At 32.7% G+C, this 15,533-nt stretch overlaps 1 protein-coding gene across 5 annotated transcripts in view; it reads left to right on the forward strand.

Moving 5' to 3' along the window:
- LOC126891622 (fatty acid CoA ligase Acsl3) overlaps positions 1–15,533 on the forward strand; it is a 153,762-nt gene that overhangs the window by 20,446 nt on the left and 117,783 nt on the right. For 2 of the 5 annotated variants that reach the window (XM_050660833.1, XM_050660838.1), the window contains exon 1: positions 13,020–13,176. The exons of the other annotated variants lie outside the window; for them this stretch is intronic. In XM_050660833.1, the coding sequence (XP_050516790.1) occupies positions 13,157–13,176 (20 nt within the window). In that variant the 5' untranslated portion in view covers positions 13,020–13,156. Of the gene's footprint in view, positions 1–13,019; positions 13,177–15,533 lie in introns of those variants that run through there. 5 annotated transcript variants of the gene reach the window in all.

The following is a 15,533-nucleotide window of genomic DNA, read 5'->3' on the forward strand; positions in this document are numbered from 1 at the left end:
GCCGAATAAAGTTGTCAAATGAATGCTTATAATCCAAGGATGGTACTAAAGATGAGAAATTTAGACTGTCTGTCCGTCGGTACGTCCGACCGCGCATATAACTACTCCGTCATTATGCCAGGTAGAATGACACATGAGGGGTCGAATGAACGGTTATAATCCAACAATGGTACTACAGATGAGCAATTTGGTCCGTCGGTCTGCTTGACCACGAATATAACTCCTCCATCACTGTACCAGGTAGAATGACAAATAAGGTGTCGAATGAAAGCTTATAATCCAAGGATGGTACTAAAGATGAGAAATTAGACCAAGGCTGTCTGTCCATCGGTCCGTCCGACCGCGAATGTAACTACTCCGTCAATATGCCAGGTAGAATGACAAATGAGGTGTCGAATGAATGGTTATAATCCAACGATGGTACTAAAGATGAGAAATTTGATCCGTCGGTGTGCCTGACTGCGAATATAACTCCTCCGTCACTGTACCAGGTAGAATGACAAATGAGGTGTCAAATGAAAGCTTATAATCCAAGGATGGTACTAAAGATGAGAAATTAGACCAAGGCTGTCTGTCCATCGGTCCGTCCGACCGCGAATGTAACTACCCCGTCATTATGCCAGGCAGAATGACAGATGAGGTGACGAGTGTACAGTGAACGGTTATAATCCAACCATGGTACTAAATATTCACGCACGCATTTCGTTTCCGAAAGTTCCACTTTCACGCACGACGTGCGGGAAAGTAAAATACCTTGTAATATTGCATTATAATATATTATAATACATGCAATAAACTAATATTGAAAGTTTGTTTTTGACAACCTTGTCAAATAATTGATTTGTGTATTTTCACTTCTAAATAAAAATTGATATAACTCTATTTTTTGTGCCTTTTTCCAAACGTACGGCCCTAGAATAAATATTATTCCTAACTCGTGCGGAAAGTGTGTTCCTCGCACTCGAATGCCTGCCCGAACTCCGCTATCGCGTCGTTCGGGTCAACGGCGTCTCGTGCGTGAAATTATCACTTTCCGCATTAGTTAGGAAAATAACTATTTTATGATGTCGATATTTTCCAAGTTATGGGGGGAAATAGTGACAGTTAGAGGTTAGAGTTAGAGCATAACTATTGAATTGTCTCGTTAATTATGAGTTTTACGACAAAAATGTAGGTACCTATAATACAAAAATAGAACTTAGTAGATAGAATTAACTTTTACATAATTTTGAATTTTGATCTCTTTCATTTTTTTTACGAATATTTAAAATTGTTTCAAATATGATTTCCTACAATTATTTCTTTTTGACAATTTTTTTCGTGCGGTTGATATTTTCCGAGTTAGCGGGAATATATTAAAAAGGGGTGGGGAGCATAATTATTGAATTGAATCTTGTTTCCGAGCTGCCCCAAATTTTATAATTCTAACCTTTAGGGGAGGTCAATAGTGGTGTAAATTTAAAATTGCGACTGAATTCCGCTGAAGGGTTAGCCGTCATATTGATTTTAAAGGAGAGCCGTTGATGCTAAATACCTCCACCATTTTCAACTTTTTTGCTCTACTGCTCATTATTTATAATAGTTCCCAGGTAGCAAGACTGTTTAACGCGCTCTATCTGAATCTGCGTTCCATTAGTGTGCAGATGGGTTATAGGTATAGATAGGGCTATTATAGCTATCGCCATTAAACCGGTTTTTGGTACGAAAATAGTGATTAGCAATTAAATTTAAGCATGAATTGTAATTTCGATTACCAAATATCGAATTCCAATTGTGAGTTCTTTCAAAAATCGTGCATGCAGCACTCTGCTTTGAATAACTCTGTTCAAAACATCCTATTTGTGATGATAATTGCTTGTCCTGAAAACGATAATCTTGATTGTAATACAAAAAAACCTATTCATTTTTGTAATTTCAAAAGTATTTGGTCATCATCATCATCAATGGCGTTATAACTCTTCGAGACTCTGCCACATTTTTTATTATTTAAAATCAATACAGCTGCCCACGATGTGAATTTGATACCGTTCACGTTATCAACACCAGTAATAAAAATTTAATGTGTTTCTCGGTCGATGATCGAAATGCCACATCAGCGACTTGTTAATTATTGTGTTTTGACTGGAATAAGAATGTGAATTTTTTCCGAATTTTTAACGTGCATACAAATTGCACATACAATTTTTTTTGTTTATGCTTATTTTTTATTATAATAAATATGTTGATTTTCACCCATTCGTGAGCAAAAATTTGGTTGTTTTGACTTCTGAGTAATACCAAAAAGTCAAAAATCGTTATAACTGAAAAAACTCGACAGAGTTATGCTCGATAAACTCATAATACTCATAAAGCTAATAAAATATTTTTGATCTTTTCGTTTCACATGATTCACTGAGCGTTGGCTTATTTTTTAATATTTTTCCTTATTTTTTTTTAATTCATTGAATTATAGCGTTGATTGAGATATTAGAGGCCGTCCAATATATCAATCAACGATTATAGTGAATATGCTTATTTAATTTAAAAATAAAATAATTCTATCCTCTTCTTCTTGCTGTGCCTGTCCGTGACGAATGTTGGCGATCACCATGGCATGGCATCTTTATTTTATCTGCAGCAATGCAGGAAAGCTTCACATATGTTGAGTTGAACCAGGTTCTGAGGTTCTTTAACCAGGATGTTCTTCTTCTTCCTGGACCTCGCTTTCCAAATATTTTTCCTTGCAGAATGGCTTGTAGGAGGGCATATCTGGATTCATTTCGCATAATGTGTCCAAAGTATTCCAACTTTTGAGATTTGATGGTGGTTAATACTTCTCGGTTTTTCCCCATTCTTCTGTAAGGACCTCCTCATTTGTGACCCGATCAGTCCATGGGATTTTAAGAATTCTATTATAAGTTCAAAAAAAATTCAAAAAAATATGCTTGAAATATTTATTTCAAACTCTAAGCTCACCCCACCTTAAGGATAGCTATGACACGAATTTGATAGGCAAGCCATGCAAGTCGTTTTTGTCTATGTATGAAATTTAATAAAAAAATGTCTCATCCGGAAAGCAGATGGGTGCAGGTCGACCTATATTCGGATCTTAGACTATAACGTATATATAGTTTCGTAGAGTTTTGCTATCAGCCGTTGATGATTTGCTGATGAACGCTACTCGTGTTATTTCTTTCCGTTCATGTTCACAAGAGCATGTGTTAACAAGTAATTGGACTTCGTAAGTCCTAGGTTTTCATCCAAAGTAATCGAAAGTAGAACTGGAAGTCGATATTTTAACTCTTCGTGTAACTTTGCGTCGATTCATATACGATTTTACTAATTTTGGATCATATTCATTTACATTCATATCATACTTTGAGTCACTTTAAAACAGATACTTGCGGTTGCAACTCTAAAACTGAAGTCCGATGTTAAATTACTCATCTTTAATACCATCCTTGTGTTATAATCTTTTATTCGAAACCTCATTATTTGTCATTATATCTGTATTAATACGGAGGAGTTGTATGTAGGAGGACAGACGGAAAGACACTCATGAAACCGGAAGTATATATTTGTTCTCGCCTTGCGAAGGTTCGTCGAATAATATATCACTTTTACTATTCCGGTGACTTTAAAACAGTATTTCCGGTCCCATTTGTAAAACCGGAAGTCCTTGGTCAAATTTCTCACCTTTAGTACCATCCTTGGATTATAAGCTTTCATTCGACACCTCATTTGTCATTCAACCTGGTATAGTGACGGAAGAGTTATATTCGCGGTCGGACGGACCGACGGACAGACAGCCTTGGTCAAATTGCTCATCTTTAGTACCATCCTTGGATTATAAGCTTTCATTCGACACCTCATTTGTCATTCTACCTGGTACAGTAACGGAGGAGTTATATTCGCGATCAGGCAGACCGACGGACCAAATTGCTCATCTTTAGTACCATCGTTAGATTATAATCGTTCATTCGAAACCTCATTTGTCATTTTCCCTGGCATAATGACGGAGAGAAGTTACATTTGCGGTCGGACGGACAGATGGACAGGCAGCCTTGGTCAAATTTCTCATCTTTAGTACCATCCTTGGTTATAAGCTTTCATTCGACACCTTATTGGTCATTCTACCTGGTACAGTGACGGAGGAGTTATATTCGCGGTCAGGCAGACCGACGGACCAAATTGCTCAACTTTAGTACCATCGTTGGATTATAATCGTTCATTTGAAACCTCATTTGTCATTTTCCCTGGCATAATGACGGAGAAGTTACATTCGCGGTCGGACGGACAAATGGACCGACAGCCTTGGTCAAATTTTTCATCTTTAGTACCATCCTCGGTTATAAGCTTTCATTCGAAACCTTATTTGTCATTCTACCTGGTACAGTGACGGAGGAGTTATATTCGCGGTCAGGCAGACCGACGGACCAAATTGATTATCTTTAGTACCATCGTTGGATTATAACCATTCATTCGACACCTCATTTGTCATTCTACCTGGCATAATGACGGAGTAGTTACATTCGCGGTCGGGCGGACAGATGGACAGACAGCCTTGGTCAAATTTATCAGCTTTAGTACCATCCTTGGATTATAGGCTTTCATTCGACACCTCATTCGCTATTCTACCTGGTACAGTGACGGAGGAGTTATATTCGCGGTCAGGCAGACCGACGGACCAAATTGCTCATCTTTAGTACCATCCTTGGTTATAAGCTTTCATTAAATGTTCTAAACATTAATTACATTTTCATTCTAAATTAGACAATTAGACAAATTTGAGTGATATAATTGTTCTTCCCTGGTATAATTTTATAATATTGGGACATGAGAAGTAGGTAACAAACTATGATGAACCAATATGCGAAATAGATTTTTCAAATACTTTTGGTTTAGATTTTACCACGAGATACGAGCACAGTATTTATCCGAATAAAATTTTCAGCGAGACCCCGTCCTTAAACCTCCTAGAAAATGAAAAGTTCGCACCTCATATATAAAACGATTTCGAGTCATCTTAGCGAGACCGCACCTGCATACCAATCTGTACTGAAACTAAACTATCAGTTGACTATAAAGTCTGGAGTCCGCGGCTTCGCTTAGATATCTATTGCGTTATTTCTCCGATAGAGGCAGCATCTCTCGGGAAAGAATCTTTTCTCTCTGTTGCACTGCGACTTGGGGACCTCTCTTTCATACAACGGCCGGCCTTAAATTTTGACAGAAAACAATTTAATACTATTATAATATACAGTATATTTACCACTGTATTTGTTTTTCTTGATAAACTTTTATATGTGAAATCCAAAAAGAATAGTCACTACAAGAAGAAAAAGTTTTATATTGTATGTATACAGGGTGTCCCGGAAAATAGTGCGTTCCTTTAAGGTATGGAGAGAATACACAATTTGGAACAAAAAAGTCCTATACCATTTTTTTCTAAAGTTAACCGTTTCCAAAAAAAAAGTTAACATTGTTTTCCATATAGCTGTATTTTAATGTTTGGAAATTTTAATAAACTGGCAACATCGTACGCACTACGGCATAATAACATAATAAGAACTCGTTTGTGATTGTGATTAACAGTATTTAAAATAATCCAACCTAATAGTAGGTAATACTTATGTATTTACGATTTGTTTACTAAAATTATTTTCTTTTGAAATGTATTGAAATACCTATTGCATAATTTTAAACGAATTACACATCTTTTAACATAAAAACACGTCTTTTAACTAAACTAGTATTATGTATTTAGTAAGGTTTAAATGGGTTGAATGCTGAGTACTGCTGAGGGCTTTAACTGAATTACATAGTTTTAATAGTTTACAGTGGAACTTAAATACACCAGATAATGTCTCAGTAATTTGTTTACTTGTGAACTGAAATAACTAAGTTGTACTTACTTGAAAATAATTATTATACCGAATAGATGTTTCAAGTAACCTTTCACAAACACCATTCATAGGTAATAATATAATAGGTAATACACTCACTATTCGAAAACATTTTCGCATTGACACTAAACACTAAACAGGATTCTTTAAAACTATCTGTTTTTAGTATCTTCTATCTATTTACATGAGACTGTCTATGCTTAAATTTGCGTACCGCACATAGTTGTCAGATTTAAATTTACATACCAAAATACATTTTAATTTTTTGGTCAAACGGTTGCATTTAGAAAAAAATGTTATAAGAGTTTTTTGTTCTACATGGTGCCTTCTACCTATACCTTCAAGGAACGCACTATTTTCCGGGACACCCTGTATTATAGTAAGAAGTAACATTATTATTATTATATTTATATAACAATGAAAAAATTAAAAATATAGTTATATATTTCATATATATGTATCATTTTTGTAATATTATTTCTTCAGAAATGAAATTTCACATATAAAAGTTTATCAAGAAAAACAAATATAGTGGTAAATAGACTGTATATTATAATGGTAATATTATTAAATTGTTTTCTGTCAAAATTTAATACAAGTTACGTAAAAACTTTCCGACTGCGCGGATTTGAAGCGAGCCGGGCGATTTGCAAAATTCGGATGCTCGCAAATGCACCGATTTTAAAAATAATTTTTAATGATTAAATGCAATTATATTTTATAATAATTTTTATTTTAAGATATATAAGTCTTTCTTTAGTCAATGGCTGTAAAATAATTTCTTAATTGTTATAAATAAAGGCACTACGACTTAAAAAAAAAAACAATTATCTCGGCTTCAGTTGGTTGTAGAAAATTTTTATTTTTTTATAAATCTTCGTTTTGTCTTCAGCAACAATAATCTGTAAGTTAGAAACTCATAGGATGTACAGGGCCGCTTCAGCTCTAAATGTTTATAATGAAATTTGCCCCCTTATTTTCAAACCCAAAAATTATCTCGGCTTCAGTTGGTCGTGGAAATTTTTTATTTTTTATAAATCTTTGTTTCATCTTCAGCAACAATAATCTGTAAGTTAAAAACTCATAGGATGTGCAGGGCCGCTTCAGCTCTAAATGTTTATAACGAAATTTGCCCCCTTATTTTCAAACCCAAAAATTGGAGGTTTAAAAATGTTTTACGCATTTATTTACATCAGAATATGAAAATATAAGTCTTTAGAAGGAGATTAGATGTTTCACCAACTCTCTACGATTTTTTTTTTCAAAAAGTTATAGCCTTCGACATTTGACCTCTTGGGATAAACAATTTATAATATCTAAGCAACAAATTCGTTAATCTGGCTTTTCAATTTTTTTTTATGTTTGGAATTGAAAGATCTTCATTTTAAAGCTTTAAAAAATAAAAAAATTATTTGTACAATAAATAATTCAATTGTAAAAAACGGCCATTTTGGACTTTTCGCAGGCTGTTTTGCAATAACCAATTAACCAAATTAAACTTACCGTACCTCAAATTGTAGGTTTTTTAATTTACTACAACTTTCTATTAAAAAGTTTTTCTCTAAAATCAATATCCTAAGCTGCAAAATTAAAAATCATTAAAAATTGCAAATTTGACAAAAGGAAATCGCAATTAAAAAAAAAGCGCACAATATTTTTGGTTACATTTTAGTAGAAGTTATTCCTGGCATCGTCCTTTACAACACCTGATAGGTTTCAAAAATTCCTGAATTATATCCTGAAATCGACCTATTTTTCACCCACAGCCTGGGGTAATTCTGGTTTTTTCGGATTGTCATCACTTTAGTTTTCTTAATGATCATTGTCATATAACATTGTATTATTTATAGAAATTTTAATTAACAGATGGTGACTTTCTTTCCTCCTCTTTGTTTTTGTCTGTCGCCATACATAGTGCTGAACACTTGGAGTAATTATGTTTTCTTATTCTTTAAGCGCTCTTCATCTTCGTTACAAAGGTTGGCCAGTCTAAATTTCGAAGGAGCTGTTATAAAGAACTGTATCGAGCTGCAAGAATCAACAATTTTGTGATCAATCCGATTTTCTGTTCATTAAAAGTCATTAAAAGTACTTTTTCACGGTTCTATACATTTTTTCTTATTGTTTGCAAAATCATAAAATTGATCTCTATTGAGCGAGTTTGCTATTGACTTTCTCAGCACAAATGACCGATTAAGTCAAAGCCTTTATGTTATCTCTTTTTCTTCTTTACTTCTCTATTACTAGTAGTGGAGTCACTGAAGGTGAATATGAGCTATTACCTCCGATTTCGTTGAACCTCCATCGATTTGCATGAAAATTGGTGAGTGGTTAGAGGATATCTCAAGGAACAAAGGTGACATGGTGCCAAGTTGCGCTTTTACCCTGGGGGTAGATGCCACCCTTTCGCGGGGGTGAAAATTATTTTATTAAAAATAACCTCATAATTCGATAGAGGGACAAATTTCAGGCAAAATTTGTTATATAAAGGTATTAAAATAAATCAAAACTGTTTGAGTTATTAAAGATCAAAGATTTTAATTTTTCTTGAGAAAAATACATGTTTTTAACCAATTTTTCATCAATAACTCAAAAAGTGTAAGTTTTTACAAAAAAGTTATAATTATCAAAATTGAAGCTAATGAAAAATGAAATAAACTCCTTACTACAAAAACCTTTTAATGTTAAGTAAAAGTGAGTTATATGTAACTGAATGTATATTTTTTTCGGCGAGTAAAAAACTCTAAGTATTCAAGCTGAAATAACGGGAAAATGATGCATTTTATAACATAAACTTATTAAACATTTGTCAAAGTACTTAAAAATATCTATTCAATGAGCCCCCGAACATGTTGATAGCGTTAAAATTTATGCTCCAAATTTTTTTCAAAATTTATCTTTTAAAAATTTTTCCAAAAAATGTCTGTTTTTTTTTAATAACTCCGTTCGTGTTTACGACATCAGGTTCATCTAAAAACTGTATGAAAGATAATTCTAAACGACATTTAAGCACGTTGTATCTAATCTTTTAGGCCGCTTACTTTTTTAAAAATAAAAGGTTAAATGACCCTGGTTGCATGGTTTCCACAGCAAAATTTAAGATTTAAACGTTTCTATCTCGGTTATTTTTTACCCTATAGAAATAGTAAAACAGGTAAAATATTTGGCACAGAGAAAACTAAAATTGGGTTATATATAATTTTTTACGTATATTGAGTATTTTTGGAGTTATTATCAAAAGAATATGAAAAATACAATATTTTAAAAATTATGATTTTTTTAAATCATATCTTTTTTTAAAAAATATGCATTCTATACCGGTCAAAATTATCAAAAACATTACTTATGCTAATATAAAGAAGTTTTTGTAAGGATTACTATAAATTTTAATTTTTGTAGAAATGGCGTATGTTTTATTTTTCACTTTTTCCTAAAAAATTCGAAACGGTTCTTTTATTTTCATTATAACTTGCTTAATTTTGACGATATTACCTTGTTCTGAAGCTCATTTGATAGGTATTCCGAAGTACTTTGGCAAATGTTTAGCAGGAATATTTTATACATTGCATCGTTTTCCCGTTATTTAAGCTTGAATACTTAGATTTGAGTACTGGTCGAAAAAAATACACATTCAATTGCCAATAAATCACTTTGAACTAACATTAGTTTAGTTCTTTATGTGAGGAATGTATTCAATTTATTATTATCTTCAATTTTAGTAATAATAACTTTTTTGTAAAAGCTTATAGTGTTTGATTTATACGTGAAAAACCGATTTAAAACATGCATTTCTTTATGAAAAAATAAAATCTTTGGTCTTTAATAACTCAAAAAGTGTTGATTTATTTTAATAACTTTATATAACAAATTTTACTTATAATTTGTCCCTCTATCGACTTAAGGTATTATTTTTAATAAAATAATTTTCACCCTCGAGAAGGGGTGGCATCCACCCCCAGGATAAAAGCGCAAATTGGCATCATGTCACCTTTGTTCCTTGAGGTATCCTCTAATTACTCACCAATTTTCATGAAAATCGATGGGGGTTCAACGAAATCGGAGGTGAAAACCTTCAGTGACTGCACTATAGTGATCTCTCTCTTATTCTATTAATTATAGCTGGTGCTATTTGTCTCGTTTCAGCTATTTTTCCATTTAAGCCATCTTCTATAAACACATGATTTGTTTTATAGTGCATTTATGAAGTATTGTTTCTAACGATATTTTCTAGGTGCTTTTGCTTGTTTATAATTTCCTCACTATAAACTTTGAATCTTATTTGTTGCTATTTTTGGCCGAATAATAAAATAAATCTGTATAATAGATTATGCAAACACAAGTACGAAGATCACGGCCAGTTTTAGTTAATTTGCAAGTTTTTTATTAAGTGATCGTGAATTTCTCAAGGAAACAAGTAAAACAACACAAATTACTATTCATACGACAATTTATTGCAGTTGTATGAGACTTCTCATTTGAATCAAATTACAGTGATTAATAGGTAATTAACATATGTTAATTTTTAAAAATATATACGAAATAGACGAAAGAACTAACAAAGACAATAAAAAAAATTTAAAGAAGAGAAGCAGGAATAGGATTCGAGTCATATGCTCGTTGAAGCAGAATGTATAACAAGAACAGGAAGAAAAGGAGATAAAACTGAGTACCGAAAAATAGCAATTATAAGCTAAAGAAGAACAAACGAAGAGTTCCAAAAATTAGAAAGAGGAGAAATCCAAAGAAATATCGAAGAAAAGTGGACAATATGCAAAAGAACAATAACCTATAAGTCAGAAGAAGTATGCGGAATAAGAAAATTTAATAAACATTTTAAGAGAAGAGGTAAGAAGTGATAAGAATGAATTACAAAGAGAAACATAGCAAAAAGAACAGTAAAAATGGCAAAAAGAAAAAGCTGGGAAAACTTTGGAGGTAGCTTGAACGAAGGATATAAAAATAAATAGAAAATTCTGGACTCGTATATAGTAGGGAACATCCATAAACTACGTCGTAAAAATTTTGGACTTTTTAATACCCTCCCCTTTCCGTCGTAAAGCGTCGTTTACAGTTGACCTCCCCCCTCATACCGACGTCGCGATTGCAACTCATAACCCCTTTTTAGTGATTTTTTTTAAATTCCATGTTATTTCTGGATTTTTTAAAGTTAGCTATCAAAGTTTATTTACGAATATATCCAAAATCAGTATTACTATGTAGCTCATTAATATCCGCGTACTTTTTTCTCTCAATCCACTGTACAACTAATTAGCTTTATTGAGAGAAAAGACAATACTATGATCGGAGTTCCTATGTTTTCGTAACTGCATCATATAAATCTTGATACTTATTTTGTTTTGATTTCAAAACCATTTTTTTTTATTAAGTATAAATACAATGTACTAACTAAATAAAATAGAATATTTTATTTCTATTCATTCTTGTAGAATAATTATTTCACACAGAGTGTTCAGTAAATAAATGAATAGTTTAATATTTATTGCTTCCAGACGTTGTTCTGTATAGAAGCGTTTGTTTAAATACATAGAACAATGATTTATTGTTTGTTATTCTGTAGAAAACTGCTAGCAACATTATTAAGGCTGTGAGTGATAAAAACGAAATGAAAAGTATGCGATAAAAGTAATATACCTACTAATTCTTTTTAATCCTACAATAGGGTATATTTTTTATATTCTTGAACATCAAACGACGCCGGATGTGCACTCATGGCCCCTTCCCCCTGTCGTATAGCGTCGTAATAAGCAAATACCACCCTCCCCTTTTTCAACGACGTAGTTTATGGATGTTCCCAGAGGTTAAAACGCAACAAAAGAAAAGAAATAAGTAAGAGCAATAAAAGACAAAAATAGTCAACCAAAAACGGAGAAAATAGGAATATTGTAAGCTTGAAACGAACATTTTACAGAATATTTGGAAGCGAACTGACAGAATACTTAGAGAAAGAAGAACTAGTGGAAAGCTTACCGGAGATAACAGGAGAGGAAATGGACGAAGCCATAAATAGAATCAAAACAGGAAAAGCGTGTTAGGGAGAACAAAATTTCGTCATAAGTGATAAAGTATCTAGGAGGAAAGGGAACATTTGTAAAGAAGCTTGGAAGAATCAAAAGATGCCTGAGGAACGAGAAAATGATGTAATCGTACCAATACATAAAAAAGGAGAAGAAACCCAATGTGAAAACTACAGATCTAGTCCAGCTAACTAGTCCAAGTTAGCTATAAACTATATACATTTATAATAGAGAAAAGTACGTTGGACCAAAATTGGAAAAAGAACAGACAACAATTAGGCCTCATAGGCAGACAAATGACAACGAGAAGAAGGAAAAGAACTATACATACTTGACTTTTATTGACCTAAAGTATAGGCAGCATTTGATTCGATTGACACGAAAAATATGGAAATGTCTGGAACAACTAAAAGTACCTAAAACATTAACCGGAATCATAGAAAGTACATACAATATAGCCAGAGGAAAAATATAAGTGGGAGGCCAAAGATCCAATGAATTCAAAATAAACAAAGCAATAAAACGGGGAGGTATTTTAAGCCAATTATTGTTTGATTCTCACTTTAAGTATGGCGACAAATGTAAAAAAACAGCTCTGAAAATTGCTTTGAGCTCGTAAACAAATGCTTTCTAGAAGTCGGTAAATGCTACAAAAAGAATTAAGCGGTTTTCGTTAGCTTTTTTAACTAAATGAGCCATTGGTAGTACAGTAGGACCAGATATCTAAGAGACTCATTAACATTCAGCCCAGCGGGGTGGTATTGTTCGAGGTGTGAAATTATATAAACTAGGGATCAGTTTTAAAACAGGTAGATCCCTTGTTTATCGAATTCCACACCTCGAACAAATTATCCCACTGAACTGCATTAATATTAATGAGGTTATTAGATAGCTGGTAAGACTATAAATGGTACTCACATGAGTCTCTTAGATAGCTGGTACTACTATAAATGGTACTCAAATTGGTATCATTCGGTTGTCAATAGTTTACTTTACCAAAAGTCAAAATTTCGTTGCTATGGCGACGAATATCGAAATTAAATCTATTCCATATTAATATAAACTAAAATATTTTCCTCTTCTCTTGTGTAATAATCAAATAAATTATAGTAGATAAGATGTACCTCTTTACCTGATAAATTTTTTTTCGATTTCGAAATCATTTTTACTTTATCTTTGGCTATTTTACGTACACGATATTGTAGTGTGTAGTGATCTAAAGTTTTTTCAAACAAAATGTCTAAAATCTATAACAGGTAATGTTTTATTTATAAAAATATAGTTTACTGAATACCAAGCAGATTAATGGTCTCAGTTATTTTGATAATACACTATTATTTTTTATTTATGAAAATGCAATAATTATACGTGTAGATAAGTGTTTTCTAACTATTTTTGTGTCTTGCTCCCTTAGACTTTCTAATGTTCTTGTGTCCCCCGCCAGAAAAATAATTTTTTTCCACCTACCTCTACCGAAAATATACTTTTCCGGACCTGATTGTAGGGAGCAAAGTTGTACTTTTCCTCGCTAGGGAGGAAAAGTAAAAGTGACGTCATGGTATTCCATTCATGAAATATAACTTATTGACGCCGTGTATAATATCTATTTTCTATTACGTAAGTATCTATACATTTTAACGTTTATTTATAAAACACCCTGTATTTTGCAGAATAGTAAAAACAGTAAATTGTTGTTTTGATTTAACAATGTTTACATTAATAATCTACCTCTACGATTAAGAATGCTAAGTGGCTACGTATTTAACACGCTATTATACGGTGTAGAGGCCTGGACTCTCAAACAGAACAACATAAAAAATATTGAAAGTTTCGAGATGTGGTGCTACCGTCGAATGCTGAAGATAAGTTGGGTTGAAAGAATCACAAATCTTGAAGTAATACGAAGGATAGGAAGAGACCCAGAAATTTTATTAACGATAAAACGAAGAAAACTCGAGTATTTGGGTCACCTGATGAGAGGTCATAAATACGCATTACTTCAAAATATAATGCAAGGAAAAATAGAAGGAAAACGGAATCCAGGCCGTAGAAGAATGTCGTGGATGCGGAATTTGAGAGAGTGGTTTGGCTGCACCACTAATGAACTTTTTAGGTCAGCTGTAAACAAAGTCAGGGTAGCCTTGATGATTTCCAATCTCCGATAGGAGTGGCACAAGAAGAAGAAGAAGACATTAATAATTTGACTTATATTTGACAGTTGACAGTTATATTGTACCTACTTGTTAGTTTAAGTTCTAATAAATTTTGTTAGTTACATAAATAAATTAAGTAAAAATGAAAAATGACTTGTTATTTGAGGAAGGTGGAAAAGCCATATGTATAACATGGGAGTAAAGTGCCTTTTCCTCCCTTGAATGATTACTGCCCTCCGCTACGCGTCGGGCAGTAAACTTCATTCTTGGGAGGAAAAGTAGCACTATCCTCCCTTGTTATAAAAATAGCTATTCTTGCACATTTGGTTGAATTTGAGTATTTGATTTCTGTTTCTCCATAAAGCCATGCCATCGCTTCTTTTAAATTAAATACAGTTTTTGCTGTCTCATCATTTTTCAATTATGCGAGTTCTTCTTGATACTACTGCATATTTGATATATCAGACAAATCCACTAACATTGGCTGCATCATCCATGCTGGGAAATCAATTTGTTGTATATCAGAAAATCTTTCTTGTAAATCAACCCATAGAATATTCAGATGATTGAAAATAACAAGTAAAGCAAACAAAATTATACATAAAACATGAAGAAGTAAAGAGGAGTAAAGAGAGGAACTAAAGGAGTAATATGAGACAACCCCAAAAGATGATGTAACAGAAGCAAATAACAGAGAGGAATTGTGGAAATCTTTAATAGAATCCATTTCGAATATAGGTGAAGAGATGCTAGGGCAGAAGGAATTTGGAGAGAAAAATAATTCGGAGAATAGCTGGCCCACTAAACCAGTGGCGGCTCTTGGCTTTAGGGACAGGGTCGGCAAGGTTTTGTCTCCAAAGGCTTCAATTTCATAGATCTTTGGTTTTTGTTTTTTTTTTTATTCTTTTTGATTTTTTTCCTATAAATTTAGAAACTATACCTGTTTATAAACTAACTCTAGTCTATGTTGTTTCGAAGTAGCAAAATGGGTTATAATGTATGTAATTGTAAAATTTATTATTGTTTTGGAGGGATTTTAAAAATTTTTTTCTATCGACATTTGAGACAAGTTTGACATTCTCTCCTGTTTCATGGTGTTTCGACAATACGTTTTGACTCTTTTGAGACAAGAGAAATCCCGTTCATTTGAGACAGAATTTGCTCACATTTGAGCACAATAATTTATTAATTTCGGGAACAGTTTGTTGTACCTAATGAATTGCAGTATATAAAATTATACATAGTCTAACTTATCCCACCTTCCGAAAATATTTGGATCAGAATATAAAACTGTTAATTCATTTTCTTATTTAATTTGATTAAAAAATTATGGATAATTTTTAATGAACTTGTCTAATAGATATCTTGAAAATTCTTTGGCGTATCTTTTAAATTTTGAATAGTCAAAGAGGTCAATGACTTATAACAGTGAGTAAATAATAGTTTTGCCTGGTGCAATT

The sequence above is a fragment of the Diabrotica virgifera genome, chromosome 9 (assembly GCF_917563875.1).
Source record: "Diabrotica virgifera virgifera chromosome 9, PGI_DIABVI_V3a".
NCBI classification, from domain to species: domain Eukaryota; kingdom Metazoa; phylum Arthropoda; class Insecta; order Coleoptera; family Chrysomelidae; genus Diabrotica; species Diabrotica virgifera.